The sequence below is a fragment of the Lentinula edodes genome, assembly GCF_021015755.1.
Source record: "Lentinula edodes strain Le(Bin) 0899 ss11 chromosome Unknown C8R40scaffold_5, whole genome shotgun sequence".
Taxonomy (NCBI): domain Eukaryota; kingdom Fungi; phylum Basidiomycota; class Agaricomycetes; order Agaricales; family Omphalotaceae; genus Lentinula; species Lentinula edodes.
Genome location: NW_025764311.1, coordinates 447224 through 466978, shown reverse-complemented (window position 1 = coordinate 466978; position 19755 = coordinate 447224). Strand labels below are relative to the sequence as shown.

The window sequence follows — 19755 nt, the reverse complement described above, 5'->3', positions numbered from 1 at the left end:
CGCGATGACAGGGTGTGCTGCGATGTGCTGAGCAACCAGCGCCGCTACTTTCTTCTGGATGCGTTGGTCCTCATCGTCAACTGGTTCCACCTTGTTGATGTAGAGGTGCTTAAGATAGGTGAAGGCCTCAGAGCTTGTGCGGCCAGGAACGTTCAATACGTTTTCCTTCCATTCTTTCGGCATGGATTTAATGACAATGAGGCGATACTGGAAGTCATCCACAGCACCACCCAAGTTACGGAGCCTCTTGAGAAGATTGTTCATCTTCTTTTCGTGGTCTTCCATGGTAGTCGTCATGGGGTCATACTTATGTTCGCGGAGGGCAGTGTCGGCGAGAAGAATCAGCTCTTCATCACGACTCTCGTATTTGTTGATTAGGAATGCATAGGTGACATGCGCAAGGTTGTCTCGGTCGATACCGACCCCGATGGGATCAGTGCAATTGAGATAAATCATTGCGGCTACCAAGCGCTCGCGCTGGTTCCATTCTTCTGGGGATGGATGTAGACTGCTAGGGAATGAGGGAGTGATGGACGTATAGACATAGGTTGCTGGACTTGGTTTAGGGATGGTGCCATGGAGATAACCTTTGAGGCCCCTAAACTCAACATTCAGCTCGACCCTATCTTTGAACGCCTTCCAAGTATCCTGTCCGGACAGCTGAGACGATTCCGGGAATGTAGGAAGGGTTGCTGTTTGGTTTCCGGTTGATGAAGACATAGTACGACTCTGGTTTTATCTATTTAGCTCGTTGGGAGCCCAGTCTCATAATCTGTAGGATAACGAGTTCCTCAGTTGTAGTAGAGAACAACTTATATATTCAATAAATGTACCTGTAGGATAACGAGTTCTACTACAGGATCAGTATGGAGAATCAACTTAAATATGAGTATGACTTACCCTCAGTTGTAGTAGAGAACAACTGAGGGAAAGCTGCGAAATAGGAGTGTCTGTATAAGTACTCGATCGTAGAGTATGTAAGCAGCAACGAGTAGAAAGAAAAGTACGCATAGATAAATAAGTGGTGCGCGTAGATAAATAAGTCAGAAAGGCTGGATGAGGACGGAGCGTACGGATTCTTCTCTAACAGAATTTACTGTTGCAACGGTTGCTTTGGGCAGCTATCTGGAATTCGAGATGCAATACGCTAGTATCGGTACGCCAGGTTTCGGACGTCTCCCCTATCATTCAAGTAACTGGGTTGTAGCCCTCATCTGGTATGACTGGGTTTTGATGTTCCCCATGGAGGCAAAGTCGTTCTTTATCCACCAGTGATCTTTGCTGACTTGGTTTGATTTTTACTTAGGTCAAATATATCTGGGGATCAAAGATTCGAATATCCACCATCGTTTACATCCTCTGCCACTATGCACTCCTCGCCAACGTCTTGTATCTTCTCGCGATCTCTCAAATGTTGAATCAAAGGGCAAGTCCCACGAGATATTCATGACCTGTGTCGTTAATCATGATTTGGCAGTTGGGGCATCCACCCATCGCATTGTTGGATTGTTCTAAACAACTACACACATAGCTGCAACACTTGGTATAAAATCATCGGCGCGTTGAGTGTTCTGGGCCGAGCTGCTATCATATGTCCGGTGATTCTCCTTCCTCAGTTCCATTCCACACGTTTACGCGGGAGCTTGTACAGTTTCATTCACAGCTCGAGCATATGCCGTCTGGGGACGAAAACGCATGGTATTTGTCTACCTGGCAAGCGTTGGAATCATATGTGTTGGATTGGACATAGTAAGCGTCTTTTCCTATCAATATCAGCTTTTCTTGTGTGTTGTGTAACTGTTATTCAACGTTATTCTTAGGCACATGTCCCTGGCTTGCAATGCGAAGGTCCATCCAGTATACCGATGTGAGCGGGTGCAAGCTGATTATGGCATTCTTACTGATCTCACCGCATCTATCACTTTAGAGGTATGGTTCGAGGCCATGGTGGCTCTAGACACTGATCGTGATGCTCTCTCCTTCTAGCGACTGACCTACTATCTATCTTGACGGTGGTGTTCGAGTTCTCCTCTGCGGTCTTAATATCTGTGCGGTTGTATTCAAACATTTCAAGACCGTCGTCGATCCTCCAATAACGAATCAATAAAAGGATTCTGGCTCCTAACATTTCAGCAAGGTTTGAGTTTCGATGTAGTCCGTCTAAGAATCTTACTCAGTTATACATACCATCAGGAATTTTTTATTTCAGGTACTTCTTATTAACGGTAATAGTCCGTTGTTCAAGGCTGATGAAGATCTTGAGCTTCATGTCTGTTTTCACGACAACTTCTGTTATCCTGAATTTTGTAAGTATACTTGACAATCGATATAACGTACTACATCACCTCTAAACTCGTTACAGCGCGCTCCGGTAAGATTTGGTCGCGGCACCATCCATGGATCCGACGCTCATAGGCTTACCGGCTGCATCATATAGGCTGGGTTTTATCAACGCCTCTTGAACGCTCTTACACTACCGTGAGTTTCCCTGCTACCGACCTCTTCTTCTTGCCGCCTACAGTTTAACTGCCCGTCTCTTATATCAAAGTCTTTCTGGCCTCTTAACATCACGCTTCATACTCCACCTTCGAAAATGCGAGCACGATCTTTCGGATCTCGAGCGTGTTGCAGTTGACACGGTGAATTCTATGGTAGCCGGTGACATATTGTCCTCAGTTATTGAGCCACATTTTGGATGGGATCCGGTTGAGGTGGATGCTCTACTGAGGGCAGATTTAGGAATGACTGAAAACGTGGTTTGAATTATACCAGATCCACCACAAGGGAGTGTAGATTGTACAATATGATTAGAATTAAATACCTTCGAAGCCCAAATTGCACAGAATATACCTTATTTTGACCAAATGCCCAAGGAAAACTCTAGCGGCGGTCGGTTAACTTAGGAATAAAGGTGTGTTACGGGTACATGCCAAAATCACAGTCTGTTGGGTCGATGAAAAAGCTCCTTGAAGTTTTCCGCTTCCCGCTTTCCTGCCAGGCAAGGATTCAAGAGCCACCGACTATGAAGAAGGAGTGGCGGAGCGTCAGCGTGTTCAATCGACTGCCGAACAACCAGCAAGCACGCTCATAGAATTTGCGAGCTTCCTTCTGCTTAATCTATTCGTGCAGATGGCGTGCTCCAAGAAATATTGAACACCTGGGATAAGTGGGATAAGTGAAGTGACCGGATTCAATAAGGAAAAGAGCTTACTGGGAGGCAGGAGATGACGAGAGTCGCTGGAAACACGACGACATCATTGTCCAAATATGTGATTGAAACTCCTCAAGTTTCACAATTTCCCAATAAATCTTAGATATGCAGGCGGTCGAGTAGGCATAAGCGAGCATTGTGGACTTTCAATCTTTGTGATGATATTTCGCCAACTCACGCAACAAGAAGGCGCGCTGTTGCAACAGAGATATAGTCTTTGCTAGGGGATCCGGGTCGAGGAGGTCGGCAAATGCAGATAGGTCCTGCGGCTAGCGAGAAGAGATAAGTATACACAGAGAGCAAAGGCCTATGACCGCATACCTGATGCGAGACATCAAGTTCTGTATCCTCTGGATCGCCTAACGTCCTACTATGTCGACTATTTTCGAAGTAGCTGAGCTCCAGCTCTTCGTCAACAGGTTGAATATGACCTGTATATCGCACGGACGATGAAGATGGCTCAGAGCCACTAGTAGTAGTGGCCACATCGTCTAACGCATAAAAAGACGGAACTTCGTGGATACAATGCGGTCGTATTGGCCGGGGAAGAACGAGAGGCGACAACCGAGGGGAAGATGGGACGGAGAGCGACCGGAAAGAACGCAGATGGTCCAAGTCGTGTAAACTGTGACTGGTATCTGCAGTGGGTACTGACGACGTTGAGCGATGAGATGTCGAATTATCAGAGATATCAGGAGCGGTAGAGGGAGTCAAGCGCCACGCAGGCTCTTCGCGATCATCATGGGCATTTGTGATACCGGATTCTCTTCCAATCCAGCACAATATTTCCCCTACAAACACAACCTCAGCCCAATCTCCGTTAGCCAGTTTTCTCGGGTCAATCCTGTTCAGCCCGACATCCTTCTTCAGAACATCAGTTTCGATGACTCCGAGAAAGATTTTCATGCACTGTATTTTGGCGTCCTTGGCTTCCTTGGATGAGGAAGACTTGGATAACAGGCCATTTCGAAGATTGTGGGATAATGGAAGACGAGAGGACAATATGGATTCTAAGATAGCTAATAAAAGAGACGGTGTAAGATCTGTAGGCGATTTAAGAGTAAGGGGAAGCTGCAAAGCCTGAAGCAAAACGCCAAGTTCATCGACTAACCGTGATGGACTCATGGCTTTTTGTTCAAATCGTTGTTGAAGCGAGGGCGTGTGAAATTCAGTTTTACCGAACCTCAGACTGGCCGCAACCATCTGCTTTTCTTCCGTCTCAACCATAAACTCAATTAAAATATGTTCTTGATTGCATGTGCTAAACCGGTTAATGCTTCCCGACTATTCCCCAAAACCGGTACAGGTCTTTACCCATGACTACCCAAAACCCAGCAACCATCTCTGGCAATGCTTCCGATAATATAAAGACGTTTTTGGTTGATCCCCAACTCTCCTTCAATACTCTTGTCGAAGGAAATTTCACAACAACTTTTGCACAATGTATAGTGGAGAAAATCTACATTTCCGAGGTCTCGTTGGTTCAGAATGTGATAGAACCGTTGATGCAGGAGAGCAGGGTGGTCTGCACCATGCAAGTTGCAGAAGGTATTCTTATCTGGTCGTCCCATTTGTTCTACAACTGATGTTGTCCTAGATATGATTAACGGGATGGGAAACCTCCATGGAGGATGTTCTGCACTGCTTGTTGACCTGTTCGTCGTTGTGCTTGATTTTTGCGCCCTGGTCGAAGCTCAACTTTCGTGATCCAGCTGTTCAACATTGGCTATGGTGGCGCTACAGATGCATATCACCGGAAAGCCCACTGTCACAGTCTCTCAGGCCATGAACCTCTCGTTTCATGCTCCAGCTGGACTGTGCGTAATTCGATCTCCCATACTGGATATTCGTCAATTCTTTCCAGTGGAGAAAATCTGCGAATTATCAATACGAGTATGTCAATAGGGACAAGAGTTGTATCAGCCAAAACGGAGGTGTGTGCCACGTTACATAGTCATGCGCTGGACTCGTATTCACAAATTGGCCTCCAACGAACGCAGATATGGAGTGCTACTCATCACCGTATGCTTGTTTCCGGTGTTCATCTGAAAATGACACCTACTCGCAAGACGATTAAGTTATGATAGTATCGAGTTTTGTATATAATGCTGCTATCTTGTTATTCCAGTCAATTCTCCTTCTCCCAATATCATGATATGACCAAGTGACGGTCAGTCATACAGAATCCGTTTGGGCAACGCAATCTGCTGTTAGCATCTGGAGGGTTTTGCTCGTCCGAGAATTCAGGTTTGCACATTTCGCAAGATTGGTTTGCCAAATACTCAAATATATATGATAGGCGTTATACAACATGCAACTACAGCTGGCTGTACATATGGAAAGCATAATGATATATCCGAGTATATCCTACTATGAATCTTCAAGATACTGGCATGCACTCATCCTCGATCGCAAAGTGCGGCGAAGAGTCTTCGTTCATGGCGAATCGATCGACGGGAAGGAAATATTCCTGCGGGAAGTCATACAATGCGAAGTTATTCAGGGTAGCGGATGGAGCGATACCAAAGGCAGCACCGTCTCCATACTCGGGCATCATCATCATGCTCTGACTGCTTTGGCTGAGCTCGATAGGTGGAATGATCTGGAGGTCAAAGTCATCCCCTGCAAGCATGCTCGACTCTGTTTGCCAAATAGCATTATGTGATTCCCAAGGAGAATAGTTGTGGACAGCATCTGGTTGTGGGATGAGTCCTGCCTGAATAGCAGCAGGCATGGGGACCCACGGAGTGTGATCACTTCCGCATGTCTCGGCGGGGTTGAATGTGGATGGGTACAGCTGAGCATTGTTGTAGGAGGATTGGTCAAGTGGGTCGGAGGAGGGTGTGAAGGGACCAGAGATGGGCGATGATGCTGCAGATGAAAGGGGACTACTAGGCACTTGAAGTCGTGCGACAGACCTTGTCGTTGACTCCGGGGTTTCATGCGCCGGAAGATTGAAGAGGTTCCGCATCAACTCTGAGGACTGTCGGTGTAGCGCATCAGCTTGAGCTCCAGCGGTCCAGGATGTAGATTGCGACATTACCTGAAGGCCTCTTTCTGAATGTAACATCGAATTTGGAGAAGGGAGATACTCAAAGTTTGACGTGATATTCCCTACAGTCCCAGAAAATGTCTGGCTGATCTGCGGCATTGGGAGAGAGGAAGACGATGCAGAGGACGGGTGAGGGGGTATCGTGGAAATTACTGGTATGTGGACGGTATGATAGGACATTGCGGGAATCGTGCCAGAAGCTGAGGTGGATCGACCAGGGAATGGAACCAGATATGCTGTTTCCCTCTCTATTTCTGCCTCGCCTTGCTTCCTCTTTGCTGCTCTATTGCGCTTGGTATACTTCTTGTTCCTCGCCCTCCCATCCTTGTCCCTGACTCGCTGCGGTCGAAAAACATAACCGGGGTACTTCTCCTGATGTACCTTCTTCTTTTCCTTCGCCAAGTCCTCCCAGTATTGTCGATCATTCTTCGACAAACTCTTCCACTTTCGGCTGATGGCTTTCGAAAGGTCCGCCTGGCGTTGCTTTTTTCGAGTCGTGGCCCCGTTGGATTCTTCTTCGACCTGTTGCCCATCCTCGCAACATTTGCGCCGGAAGAGCATAAACGCGTTCTCCGGTCGCTTGATATAGTCTTTGTCGCCTTTTCGTGGCCGACGCTCGGCGTCAAGGCTGTCCGATCGAGGTGAACATACTGATACAGATGAGTCGGGAGATAATGTTCGATTTAATGGTGACGGTGTAGATAAATACGATGAGGTTGGAGACGGGATTCCAAAAGGATTATTAAGATCGGGTTCAAAAGGTGAATTAGATGGTGTAGAGTAGGGGCTAATGTCGAGATTATGAGAAGTAGGAAATGTAAATGCTCGGGGTGTTGGTGCGATTATGGCTAGCGTCGGTAATGAAGAATTTGGTAGGTCCATCCCAGTCCTCACTTCCAGTGCTGCAATGACGTTTCACCGCTAATTAGGACATACATGAGGTGCTGGGAAAAATCAAGGACTCACAGTCGCTCGCCGTATCGTGAGTGCGTAAAGCAGGCATGAGTCAATATGCGGAGTGGGCGATTTCAGACGATTATTGATGAAAGAACGAAAAGAAGTGGAAGGGGATGATTTTTTTCAGATGAGGGGCATAAAACAATCTGTACGCGGTAGTGAGGACGTTGTTAGCTATAGCAACCTCCTCCTCGACGCGTTGGCAAGTAAAGAGAACAACAATAACGTCGTTCTCAAAGCTTGACCACCTTTTCCTTTGCAAAAACAATTAGGTAGGTGGGAGCTGGAATCGAAAAGACAATACGAAGCCCAAGTCTTTATAGTATTCGCTCTCGCGCGGGTCCGCTGAATAGTTCCGGACTCATTGTCCCGCGTGGTCGTAGCTTCATATACATTGTACTCATTGTCTTCCACAATAGGAACTTCGAGGAACGGGCGCACCGAAATCGGCAAGGTAAAATTCTAGATGTATTATTGTCTCAAGACGGTCAAAGTCCTTCAAAGTTCACCCTGAGATAAGTAAATAGCGTACGACCTAGAAGGAAGTAAGTATTAGATCTTCCCTGTGTACGAGTCAGAGGAGGACAGAGGCTTCGGTATTCGTGGGGTCTTGTCACTAAAATCTGAGATCCCATCATAATGACTTGTACCTTCCTTATAGGGAAAAAGGATTTCGTCCGTGGCGGTGTCGTCGAGTGGTTAGATTATCGAATCATGGTCCAAACGAAAATGCGTACAGAGAGGGAAGAGAATATGATACAAGGATTTCGATAATTTCCCGCCTGCTTTGTCTTGGGTATCTGGTTCTCAAAAGTTTTGCGAAGTAAGACATTTGGCATCACCCTTCACTGCCTGCTGAGTCAATGGACAGTGAATTGTTCGAAATCAGAGGAACGGAAATAGATTTCTCTCACCTAAGATTTGAACGAAAATATGTAACACCCATTTCTACACTAGCGCACCCCTGCGGGGTTACCTAACACCTCGCTTGCATAGTTTTTTATTTTATTGATAACGACACTCCCTGTATACACTAACTACACGACATACGTTGTAACGTTGCTTTTACCAATGGTGAGTAGACGTCGTAAGGTTCAAAGGCGACCTTCTCAGTAATCCAACACTTACCATCCAAACCCGCTCTGGAAAGCACACCATACAGACTGAGGAAAGATTTCAAACCATCGGTCATGTCTATTAGGACAGACTCGAAGTATCTCCCAGTCACTTCGTGTTCCATTGAGGCGAAAAGTGGGGCGACTGGTGTCTGGGTTCTTGTAATCTCACCTAATCCGCTGGCTGGAAAGGAAGGACGCAAATCAAATCGCCTAATCACTGGTTTCACGTGGACTACTTTGTTCAAGTTAGGATTCCAGCGCAGAACCTCGGGTGCCAGACAGACAGTAATAAGTGCCGGGGGGAAGCGGAGTTCGACCACACTTGGACGCAAAGAAGGTTGAACTTCTCGTGGGTCTAATACGATATCGTGCACTACGCCCCAAATCGGCGTAGAATCTATTGCAATAGAACAAGGCATCCCCAGAAATAATGGTATCCTCCCCAAAATAGAGCCTGTGTTGGAGATTCTGTCCTTCCAGTCGTCGACAAGCTGCATATGCAATGAAGAGCCCGCCCCGAAGTAGACAATATCCACCGATCAAGGGCTTGGTATGACTGCAAGGTATTGCTCAACGGGGTGTGGTCTAAATCAACGGCAGAAAATGTCGGGATGCAGCCCTTGATCCTGAGGTGAGATAGTGAACGAAATGAGCGCAGGAATGACACGAATGTGCGACGATGACCGGAGATTGAGTGGTCGGAGGGCCATGACCCATAGTTAGTTGAAATCGTGATTGTCAGGCAAGCATGATGCGGTGAAATAACACAGTCATGGCAGGCGAGATAACTGTCAGAATGCCAACTGAGTGTGAGATCGGTGATGTTTCCACATGCATTGACGAACTGGAAATCGCGGTTGTCGTCGTGCCAGCAAACAATTGTTAATTCCAGTTGTAGGATGGAAGGTAGAGATAGCAGGCGCCAGACAATATCGGTATCCGATGGGATACAAAGACGTCGTAGGGCAATGTACGTAAGGTTTTGTAATCGTAAAAGGATGCCAGGCAAACCTGGTCCCAAGATCAGACCGGAAAGCGTCAGGCGGGTAAGAACTGGCGTCAGGGAAAAAAGTTGAATCATCTTAGGCCAACGAGGAACAATTGTGAAACGATGGTCAAAGTGGGCATTGGTGAGCTGGCAATCTTGATCGTTTGTGGAATGGATTTTGAGTGAACGAATACGGCGCAAAACTCTATCTTCACCGTTTATCCAATGGACCGCAGCGGCAAACAAACGATCAGGGTCAACCACTACGTTTCTGTATAGCAAATCGTAGGCAGGCCAAGTAACTTCCGAGGAAGTCAGGGCTAGTGCATACAATTCCTCGGAGGCGAACTGTGCTATTCGAATCCACACCTCATACGGAAGAACGCGAGCAACGCTGTAAAGAAGTGAAGTAGTGGGCATGAGCGGATGTTGACAGCAGGGCGGTTCAATGACGATGCTTGAATTGACGTTCTGTGATGAGGAAAACATATGATTCCCAGCATCCGCAATTAGAGCCACAGACGACCACAAAATCAGAGACATGGCGGCCACGTAGGTCCACTTTCAGACGATCAGGAACTCCCGCGCACACCGTGAGCCGGTTAGGGTGTTGATGAGGTACCTCCCCGTAGATAAGGAACAATATGATGGCTTTTGACTTGCGATACGACGGACGCTTGGCAAGAGCAATTGTCGGAATCAAATGACGAAGGTACCTCCCCGTAGATAAGAACAATATCATGGCTTTTGACTTGCGATACGACGGACGCTTGGCAAGAGCAATTGTCGGAATCAAATGACGACCGAGAGCGGAACATTATACGACCAGGTGATACACAACATTATTATGGATAGTGAAGGAAATCGCCAACGTAGAATTCAATGACACTTCATTGCAGGTGAGGAGATGATCCATGGCTTCCTTACAGGCTTGTCGCGCTAAGGCAGCATCCATAACGAAAAGAACAACGTTTAACCGTAAGAGGTTTGGGAGGTTTATGCACATTAGAAGAGTAGCTTTGTACACCAGTGTTACGTCGGGAAGGAACATCATAGTTGTTGGAATGATCAGTGGAGAGGTTGGACAGTGAGTCGAAGACGCTAGTCATTGAATACATCGCACAGTTAAGGACCAACAGTGATCTGAAGATATAACAAGCAATATTTTGCACGAAAGGCGGCTGTCGGCACCCAGTCATGTTTGGGTGCCAAATTCAGATTGGGAATCAACGAACGATTTGAAAAAGAAAAAGTAGTCAGTGATCAGTGTACGGAATAACGGTCAATGCTCATAGGTCATGTTTGGTGCCAAATTAAACAGAAGCTGAGATTGGGAAGGAACGAACGACTTGTAAGACAAAAAGTAGTCAGTGACGAGTGTACAGCGTAACGTTCAACGTTGACGAAAAGTAGCGGAGTGTGTTGGACTGTCCTACTTGTACCAGTACGTAGGCGCCAATCGTGTGAAAAAAAGTGCACGAGCGCTTGGCAATTTCAGGGTGGCAAAGGACCTAGCAAGCTAGGTGAAAGTTTATGAGAGTTTCTGCTCAGATTGGTCCCGCCCGATCCCATCGAGATAGATCGATGTATGTTCGGCGCGTCAGTTTTTAACTTCGTCTGTGGGTCCTATGAGGACCTACGACGATCCCTTTATATGTGTCGTTAGATGTAAGAGGTGATAGAATGAGCGAAGGTTTAGAATGGGAGGCGAGTCCCCGGAGACTGATATTCAGTGTACATGGTCATGGACTAGACATATGGACCTCTGATAGATGCCACAGATATCTACTACGACGTTTGATCAGTGGGAATGATTGCCCTTCCTGAACACGGTGTAGAATCTTGATTTCGACCAGAACCGGCAGACAATGGTGGAACCTTGAGTTTCCGTAAAGTTCATCGTGGGAGATGAGGGGAGATGTATACGAAGAAGAGCGGTAGATATAATCACCCTAATGCCCAGAAGCAATGTGCATGATGAATTAAGCTGAGTCGCAATATTCAATGTGCCCGCGGAAATCATTGTGTTCTTGCGGCACAATGGCGATAGAGAATTACCCTGAATTACCTCAGGGCCAACGCTGTAAGTGCACGATGAACGCGTGTAGATGGTGGAAAATGAGTCATGGTGAACCAAATGAGTCAGACGCGCATTCGTATATACCACGAAAATTCCCTGTAATCGTTTACTGACCTATTTTCAAGAACTAATCCTGCAAAGAATTGAAGAGCATCGAAATAGTAGCAATAGTAGTACTTGTCCAAAACTTCAACCTACCATACAGACCAAGGTGCGAAAATTATACCTCAAATGGAGGACAATGAACCCGCGCAGACAATGAGCAGATATTAAGCTTTAACCTGTATCTAGTGTAGACTATGGTAGCTACATCCTAGATCAAGTGAATCACTTACACTGACAGTTATATTTCACAGCAGGCCCGAGCCTGAACTATGCTACACGATATCCGCCTTGTGCCAATCCATTCCCCTGTTCTAAGTGCAATATTTTCTGATGGAAACCACTTCATTCAGTGCTCGAGCTGCTTAAAGGGTTCCCTCTACAACATTTTGACCACCCGACATAGTATCCATACTTGCAATCAAATACTCTGGCACTTCTTCCTACTTCTTCCTAGTCAGCATTCAGGCCAAAGTGCGAGTCAAATCGGGATTCAAAGAACCCAACCTGATCTAGATACCTGCTATAGGAAATCCAGACTACACTAGGTCTGTGACAACATACGGTGATACACGGGACGAAATATACTCGCGTCACCATGTAAGAATCACGTGCTCGTGTTTTGGCCGAATGGCTACGTAGACACCTTCGTTGTCATTCGAATCCGAATCCATTGAATCTTTAATACCTTCGCTGGTTAGTGGTACCAAACTTTCAGTCTCGACCACTATCATGTCCTTCTCTATATCTGATATTCCAGACCCTCATGGCAAAGTAGTGATCGTTACCGGTGAGGGCTATGCATGGCCAACCGACATACTCCACCCTGCTGATTTGCGCGAGCTTAGGCGGCAACAGTGGTATCGGCAAAGAGACTGTAACTGTCCTAGCATCGAAGGGTGCCAGAGTATATCTCGCCGCACGCACGAAGGAAAAATATGAGCAAGCTATGAACGAGATTTATACTTCTCATCCTGCCACGGTCAATGGCGAAATACTCTTCTTACATTTAGACCTTTCTACTGCCAACGGTGCTAAAGCAGCTGCTGAAGACTTTAAATCGTAAGCCAAGAATTGAACGCGAAAAATGCCTCAGTACTGAAAGGAGCTGATCTAAGGAAGGAGAGTGTTCTACATGTTTTGTACAACAATGCCGGGGTTATGGGTACTCCCAAAGGCAAAATTTCTAGTGATGGATACGAATATGTAAGTGATATATACATATGTCTAACATATTCTACTCATCTTTGCCATCGATAGCAATGGGCCGTTAATGTGTTCGGACCTTTCGTTTTCACGTACTGGCACCTTCTCTCAGTTTTGGAACGTACTGCTGAAAATGCGCCCTGTGGTACTGCGCGTATAATTAACATTGCATCAGATGGTGCCAAACAAGCCCCAAAGCGTGGAATCCCACTGGACGATCCGACTGTTGGATTTAATGCTACTCGATTTGAATGCTACGGCAACAGCAAGTTAGGCACTATACTGATCGCTCGCCAGCTCGCTCAGCGATACCCGAATATCTTAAGCTTGGCACCTCATCCTGGTCCCGTTCAATCGAGCCTAACGAGGGAGCTGGGAATCCCCCGTCCAATTATGTGGATACTCAACGTTAGGAAGGTCCAGCATGTACTCAATGTCTTTGCTCACTCCATTCTAGCATGTCGTCTTCAAACCAGTCCAATATGGAGCGCTTACCTAGTTGTATGCAGGGACCGCAGCTACGATAGACTCTTCCCACAACGGCTCTTTCTTAGTCCCACTTGCGTGAGTATTATCCAACCTGCAAGTGGATAAACGTTGTTTCATAACCGTGTTCTTCCAGTAAATTCGAGGACAAGCTTCCTCATACTCAATGCTACGATGATGAATTTGGTAAAAGGGTTTGGGATTGGAACGTGGAAGCAATGAAAAAAGCGGGAGCTGACTAGAACTTGATATGCTTCAGTCTGACCCTTAGTATACTCAAGTTCGAAGGATCACAGGACTTCACCTCGCCATTATTACGGTAAAAAAATGTCAGCTGTTCCGGAGCTGTTCTGTATCGAACTAGTCGCAGTGGGGCCACCATGTTGTGAGTGCTTTGGTTCAATACTCCTCGAGAGTTTTAATTCAGCACGGTAGCTTTTTGCTGCCATGTTTTGCCTTACGTGACTCGTCTTTTGAGCCACCATGAATCCTGGTCAATGTCAACGTGATTGCGCCGAGCCTCATTGCAGCGGAACTTTGGAGGAATCAGATGGATTACTTCACATGAAGATCAAGTTCTTCGTACTGATCTATCGAGGTCACAGTCACTGCCGTATTAGACATGTCTCGCATCACCATCTCCTTGCCTATACGATGTTTTGACTGTCCGTTTCTTACGAAAAATGAAGGTGCGCCAGTGCTGGCCTAACAGATCTGGCAGCGAGCATTTCCGTACCTGAGCATGTTCTCATGCGAATGTATGTCAACGTGTCATCGATGAAGAGCCTGGAGAAGGTTTGGAGTGGCGAAAGCCAGGTAAGAAACCGACCTTGGCGTTTGGTTCCCCGTTCTTCACACTTCGAGAGAGTATATGCGAACTTAAGACGAAGACCTGTAAGAAATAGGAAGTAGCATACATCTATCTGTAATACAAATGTCTGATTTTGTTCAACCGATTGCCACCTAGTTGCCTTCCAAACGTCGAAAGACGGTATATTCAATTATTCCTGAACGATATACGAGCGACGGTGTACTCTGCTATTAATCCCAACCCTCCGACTCCGTACTGTAATATTGGGTTACTTCATCAGCTGGTACTAGGACACGAACATCCAAGCAACCATTGGCCCGTTGATGAATGGAAAACTTGTAAGGCTCGTTCCTAAAATCTTCTAGTATCTGAGCCATGAAAAATCTTTGGCTGAGTTCCGATGACTGGTCGTCTATGTTGCGTATATTCCACCCGAGGAACAGTCGGTGCATGCGGCTAGTAGGTCCACGTGGAGGAGCTCCCACGTCGTCTGGGTCCAAAGAATTAAGATGCCCGACCAGGCCATTGTTATGAGAGTATCGTATTCGGTAAGTAGAGGATAACCAAGGTGGACAGCCGCGCCGGACTAATTGGGATTGAGGGCCAGGAGCGACATTTCCTGGGTACGGGTAGCAGGGCGGCTCCCATTGAGGCGAGACATAGTAGTCCTCGTCCCCCTCACTATAACCTTCTCCTTCTACGTCTTCACCACTCTCACCCTCTTCCTCTTCATCTATGGCGCTGTTATCTTCCTCTTCCTCAGGCTCGCCATTACTATCGTATTCACTGTCATCGTCGTGCATTTCCATCTCTGAATCGGATTCGCTGTACAAGAAGCCAAACGGCATGGCTCCTACCTCTAGTCCATCCTCTTCTTCGTCTTCCTCGTCCTCGTCGTTATCGGGGAAGAGTCCTTCCCAGGGATCTTCTGAAACGTATGGGCTACTGCTACGACGGGTAGAGACAGTAGCAGCAGCATTTCCGGAAACCTTAGCCTTTTGCAAAGCACTTATAAGATCCCGAACAGGGTAGACTGGCAGAGGTCGACCTAGAACAACAGCACGACAGGCAGGGCATGATTTCTGGCGATACATGACATAGTCGGGATCATCTATGTCAAGATCCATATCTTCGTCCGCTGGAGGAGCTTTCCTAAACCACTCTTGAAGGTCCTGCAGGCAGAACGTATGACCGCAGGGGGATAATCTATGAAATCATATGTGGGCCAGGACCAGAGGATACGTAAAAAGGACCACATACGAGAAGGGTTTGTTCAAAAGTTCCATGCAAATATTACATGTGAGAGTTGTTTCGAACGTATTCAGCAGTTCTTCATTACGAGAATGCTTGGATTTCAATAATTGAAGTTGTGCTTCCTGTTCGTCTCTTGTCTACGACTGGGCTCGCTCAACGTATCAAACATCACAGAAGCGGAGACCTTACCGCTTTACCTGTGACAATTTCGGCTTTGAGTTCATCAATTTTCTAGAGTGGGAATTTTAACAAGGGTATGTACAATAGATAAAGATGAACGCCACCTTAGCTTGTTTCCTAGCATTCTTCTTATGGTCGTTCAATGTGCTTTTCAATGTCTCAATCTCAATCCTCATCCGTTCAAACTCTGCAACTGCTATAGGCCCTGAGAAAGACGCATCTGTAGATCCATGTGATTTCGATTGACGTTCCTTCCCTTTGTCCTTCTTCTGCAGATTGGGGGCTGCAGGAGTCGTTGGTCTGCTACCATTTGGTCTTTGAAACGCGGCTATGGTGACATTGGACCTCAAGCGTTGGCCAGAATCGGTGATCATGTCGCTATCATAGGATGAAGTGCTCTGTCTAACACTAGCGGAGCCGCTGCTCTTCGAAGAGCGATTCCCGCTGGAATAGCCCTTCACGGTGGTCATGGAGGCATTTAGAGCCGCGAAGGGATCATTTCTAACAGCACGAGATGGCGAACGAGATTTGCTTCTTTGAGAAGTTATAAAGGCATTCATGCTATTGGGGAGTAATTCCTCGGGGCCTCTACGGGGTGCATGTGGATTCCTAGATCGCCTGCTGGTACTGTGATTGGAGGAAGATGGATTTCGACGAGCAGAGTCCATGATGGAAGATGCACAGTGACAGAACAAAGAGGAAGTATGCCGTTACAACTGCGTGTGACAAAATCGTTGATCACATCAGATTAAGTCAAAACGCGAAGATAAGCACGTGCAACAAAAAACTTTGGCGCTGCGCCTGATTCTGACTCGAATTATCGTTCTTCTCTACTTTCTGTCGACGAGATGCCCGCAAATTCCGGACGAGTACTTCTTGCATACTCTGGTGGACTGGGTAAGCTGTGGAATATGTTATAGGGCTCCCGCCTAATCCATGCACCGTATACGTACAGATACTTCATGTATCCTGGCCTGGTTAATCGAGCAAGGATACGAAGTTTACGCCTTCATGGCAGATGTCGGCCAAGAAGAGGTCAGCTTTATGCTTTGTCCCAGTTGAATCGTCTCAATAGATAATGTCAGGACTTTGCCGCTGCAGAGAAGAAGGCACTCAAAGTCGGAGCCAAGAAATTCTTTTTGGAGGTAAATAATGACTTGCGGAGTCGTAAATATTTCATTTAACCGTCATTCATGACAGGACATGAAGCGCGAATTCGTCAATGAACTCATCTATCCCGCAGTACAAGCCAATTGTATATATGAGGTACGTCGATCCTCTTTAACTTTTATCGAACGATGAATTTAGATCCAAACTTCATCAGAATGTCTATCTTCTCGGTACATCCTTGGCTCGGCCAGTGATTGCTCGTGGCATGATTGCTGTTGCAGATCGGGAGGGATGCGAGTGAGTATCCGGCTATCTTTCCACTTAATCTCTTCTTATCCTCTTACTTCTTAGCTTCGTGTCGCACGGATGTACCGGAAAGGGAAATGACCAGGTCCGCTTTGAGCTTGCCTTCTACGGATTGAAACCCGACATCAAAGTCATCGCCCCATGGCGAATTCCTGGTGCGCAAGCCAACACGTATTTGAACTCCACAATACTCAAGCATTCCATACCATTTAGAGTTCTACCATCGGTTTGCAGGCCGAAAGGATCTGCTTGCCTATGCTGCAGAAAAATCTATTCCAGTCACCCAAACAACCGCAAAACCCTGGTCGACCGATGAAAACCTGTTCCATATTTCATATGAAGCCGGTATCCTCGAGGATCCCAACACTACTCCTCCCGTTGACATGTGGAAACTTACCACCTCCCCAGAAAATGCCCCACAAACACCCGAACAAATCACCATCGAGTTCAAGGCTGGTCTTCCTGTCAAGGTCATTGTTCCAGACTCAAGTAGAACCCACACCGACCCAGTAGACATCTTCCTTGCCCTGAACACATTAGGCCGGAAACATGGCATTGGTCGTATTGATATAGTTGAGAACCGTTTCATCGGCGTGAAATCGCGAGGATGTTACGAATCTCCCGGCGCTACTATCTTGCGCGCAGCCCATATTGATTTGGAGGGACTCACTCTTGACAGGAATGTTCGTGCTCTCCGTGATCAATTCGTCACTATTGAGTTCAGCAAGATCCTGTACAATGGTCACTTTTTCACTCCCGAAAGGGAGTTCATCACTGCTGCCATTCCAGCTAGTCAACGGACAGTCAACGGTGTCGTGAAGCTCAAGCTGTACAAGGGTAATGTTATTATCGAGGGTCGTGAAAGTTCTGAGGTGTGTATCGTCCTTTGCAAATTTCTGATTGGGCCCGTCCTCATCTGTTTTTTACAGGGACTTTATGATGAGCAACAAGCTTCAATGGATGAGCTTGGTGGATTCGAGCCTTCTGACACAACAGGATTCATTGCTATTGAATCCATTCGAATTAAAAAGTGAGTTTTTTTTTCATATAACAGCAGGGTATGTGATTAACTCTTCACTATCCAGGTGGGCGCAAGCCAATATTGCCAAAGGTCAAGCTGGTGTTGCACCCAAAGATGTGTATGGTAGTCGAATTTAGATGTGGTGTCCCAATATTTGTTTTATCATCTCCCAATTTTTCTCCCAATATGTCAAAGGACTGGACCTATAGCGAAGCCACTCCAGGAAATGCCCGTATCGTGTCCAAAGTGAATTGAAGTCAGCAATTTATTCGAATCTTTCTTCTCTTAGGGGTTAGGAACCTAACGGCGCCAATAAATTTCTGCACAATTACTACTCTGTGATTGCCTCATCGGACAACCTAGTCATCATTTTGCGATTGTCCAATTGCAGACAATGAAACGGTGAAGAAACTGAGGCAACTCGTCTCCTGAATTGTCGATTCATCACAGCAGCTTCATGTCTTTTTGTATTCCTCCACCAAACTGGTATGTACACCGAACTTCTAAGTAAAGATTTGTCTATCTGTCATGCATAGGAGATTGACACAGAAGAATCGCTTTCGATTGTGACGAAGGTCATGATGTCGTTGTATTGTTCGATGTCAAAGATGGTAGCATCCTCAAGGCCGAGTGTATTGTTCGCTGAAGTCGAGGCGGAGGCATTGACGAATGTGACAGTGCCCCAATTGGCAAGCGGGACGAGCCCACCATTTTGCGTATAATCTTCGATAATCCATTCAGCGTTCTGACCTCCCAGGTAGGACTATTCGAGAAACATCGTTTGAGATTTTGTGCCAAGGAAAGTCTTACACTGGAGGACATACCAATTTAGTCGGTGAAGTGAGGTTGATAACAAAGCTCTTTCCGGCCGACTCATTGGTCAAGGTGACAATGCCCTCACTGTTGCTTGAAGCATCGATGTTGACAGTGATTACGTCCCCAGCAGAGACCGGGAAGTCGTCTGTGTCGATGTCAGTAGCATAGTCTTGTCGAAAAAACGATTTAGATAAAGGTCAAGTCAAAGAAATCAAATACTCTAGCTTACTAGGCCACCACTCATACCTTGCGCGCAGTCAGAACCATGTGTGTTTTTGGAAAAGAAAAGGGCCATACCATGCTCCATACTCGACGGTCTCGTCGGTGACACTGAAGAATACACCAGCTTGTAATATTGCAGTCGCAAATGTATCACCATCAATGCCAACCCATGCAGCGGCAGCACCATTCCCATTAACGGAAGGCATTGACGGGACTGTAAAAGTTCCTACAGCGCTGTTGAATGTTTCACCAGTCGGAGGCGAAACAAGAACAGCGCCAGACCAGTTTCCGCTGTATTGGATAGTTGCATTAGATGAGGTACCGGCGGTCTGAGGCTGGGGTCCTTCAATGCGAGAGGAAGGATTTGAGCGTCTCGAGACATGGTCGGAGAATCCTCGAGGGAGAGCTCGCGCTGCACTGGAGAATATCAGGGCGCTGCAGGAAAGAATAGTAGAGAACTTCATAGCGAGGTCCGACCAAGGGAGGTATCGAGACTGTAACTTGCTCGTAGACCATCTGAACGGTTGTACATTCTTTTTTATATCTCTTCAGTAATTCATTACAGGCGAATCCACTGAACGTTTCCTATTGCGACAAGTGGCAAAGGCGTGCCTTGCGACGCACGAATCTGAGGAAATCTCGAACGAAATTTGACAGCTAAGAAAGATATTTCCGAGCTCGCGGTGTCACTGAAGTATGTCGAATGAATGGTATTTGAGTACCATAGCTTAATGGTGTACCTTGAGCTCAGTAGACAACACAATTTTGTGAACCTGGTAGTATGATTCGGACATATATCCGACCGTACGTACCATCCGTTCAGGAGCGTTCTATC

General features: G+C 46.5%; 10 protein-coding genes across 10 annotated transcripts; 5 read left to right on the top strand and 5 right to left on the bottom strand.

Annotated features, from left to right (window-relative positions):
• Positions 1 to 1306: 1306 nt before the first annotated feature.
• C8R40DRAFT_1037460 (uncharacterized protein) lies at positions 1307 to 1871 on the top strand (the record flags this gene model as incomplete). The annotated part of the gene is made up of 4 exons (XM_046223668.1): positions 1307 to 1413; positions 1478 to 1629; positions 1652 to 1749; positions 1821 to 1871. Coding segments are annotated over 4 exons (408 nt in total), but the record flags the coding sequence as incomplete, so codon positions are not given.
• Positions 1872 to 2141: 270 nt separating this feature from the next.
• C8R40DRAFT_689263 (uncharacterized protein) lies at positions 2142 to 2844 on the top strand. The gene is made up of 6 exons (XM_046235878.1): positions 2142 to 2209; positions 2264 to 2306; positions 2363 to 2371; positions 2438 to 2478; positions 2549 to 2595; positions 2656 to 2844. The coding sequence occupies exons 2-6, from the start codon at positions 2268 to 2270 to the stop codon at positions 2760 to 2762; spliced, it is 243 nt and encodes an 80-aa protein (XP_046090031.1). The 5' UTR covers positions 2142 to 2209; positions 2264 to 2267; the 3' UTR covers positions 2763 to 2844.
• Positions 2845 to 3357: 513 nt separating this feature from the next.
• On the bottom strand, positions 3358 to 4438 carry C8R40DRAFT_1166908 (uncharacterized protein; the record flags this gene model as incomplete). The annotated part of the gene is made up of 2 exons (XM_046230927.1): positions 3358 to 3480; positions 3533 to 4438. The coding sequence occupies 2 exons, from the start codon at positions 4436 to 4438 to the stop codon at positions 3358 to 3360; spliced, it is 1029 nt and encodes a 342-aa protein (XP_046090030.1).
• Positions 4439 to 4527: 89 nt separating this feature from the next.
• Positions 4528 to 5295, top strand: C8R40DRAFT_1037291 (uncharacterized protein; the record flags this gene model as incomplete). The annotated part of the gene is made up of 5 exons (XM_046223653.1): positions 4528 to 4759; positions 4809 to 4866; positions 4924 to 5028; positions 5076 to 5145; positions 5212 to 5295. 5 exons carry the CDS (start codon positions 4528 to 4530, stop codon positions 5293 to 5295), a joined length of 549 nt encoding a protein of 182 aa, XP_046090029.1.
• A 296-nt stretch (positions 5296 to 5591) lies between these two features.
• C8R40DRAFT_1166906 (uncharacterized protein) lies at positions 5592 to 7266 on the bottom strand (the record flags this gene model as incomplete). The annotated part of the gene is made up of 2 exons (XM_046230926.1): positions 5592 to 7165; positions 7230 to 7266. The coding sequence occupies 2 exons, from the start codon at positions 7264 to 7266 to the stop codon at positions 5592 to 5594; spliced, it is 1611 nt and encodes a 536-aa protein (XP_046090028.1).
• A 1469-nt stretch (positions 7267 to 8735) lies between these two features.
• C8R40DRAFT_1166905 (uncharacterized protein) lies at positions 8736 to 9869 on the bottom strand (the record flags this gene model as incomplete). Its single annotated transcript, XM_046230925.1, has 1 exon — positions 8736 to 9869. One exon carries the CDS (start codon positions 9867 to 9869, stop codon positions 8736 to 8738), a length of 1134 nt encoding a protein of 377 aa, XP_046090027.1.
• A 2371-nt stretch (positions 9870 to 12240) lies between these two features.
• On the top strand, positions 12241 to 13442 carry C8R40DRAFT_1158869 (uncharacterized protein; the record flags this gene model as incomplete). The annotated part of the gene is made up of 7 exons (XM_046229790.1): positions 12241 to 12298; positions 12357 to 12570; positions 12627 to 12714; positions 12769 to 13122; positions 13172 to 13189; positions 13214 to 13278; positions 13337 to 13442. The coding sequence occupies 7 exons, from the start codon at positions 12241 to 12243 to the stop codon at positions 13440 to 13442; spliced, it is 903 nt and encodes a 300-aa protein (XP_046090026.1).
• Positions 13443 to 14052: 610 nt separating this feature from the next.
• C8R40DRAFT_689135 (uncharacterized protein) lies at positions 14053 to 15883 on the bottom strand. Its single transcript, XM_046235877.1, has 4 exons — positions 15550 to 15883; positions 15463 to 15496; positions 15272 to 15402; positions 14053 to 15217 (listed from the first exon to the last, which is right to left on the bottom strand). The coding sequence occupies exons 1-4, from the start codon at positions 15567 to 15569 to the stop codon at positions 14242 to 14244; spliced, it is 1161 nt and encodes a 386-aa protein (XP_046090025.1). The 5' UTR covers positions 15570 to 15883; the 3' UTR covers positions 14053 to 14241.
• Positions 15884 to 16293: 410 nt separating this feature from the next.
• C8R40DRAFT_1037394 (argininosuccinate synthetase) lies at positions 16294 to 18019 on the top strand (the record flags this gene model as incomplete). The annotated part of the gene is made up of 9 exons (XM_046223660.1): positions 16294 to 16342; positions 16401 to 16480; positions 16531 to 16590; positions 16646 to 16711; positions 16770 to 16852; positions 16907 to 17016; positions 17075 to 17733; positions 17791 to 17891; positions 17947 to 18019. 9 exons carry the CDS (start codon positions 16294 to 16296, stop codon positions 18017 to 18019), a joined length of 1281 nt encoding a protein of 426 aa, XP_046090024.1.
• Positions 18020 to 18408: 389 nt separating this feature from the next.
• On the bottom strand, positions 18409 to 19384 carry C8R40DRAFT_1158867 (putative aspergillopepsin; the record flags this gene model as incomplete). Its single annotated transcript, XM_046229789.1, has 4 exons — positions 18409 to 18645; positions 18707 to 18867; positions 18928 to 18944; positions 18996 to 19384. 4 exons carry the CDS (start codon positions 19382 to 19384, stop codon positions 18409 to 18411), a joined length of 804 nt encoding a protein of 267 aa, XP_046090023.1.
• Positions 19385 to 19755: the final 371 nt, after the last annotated feature.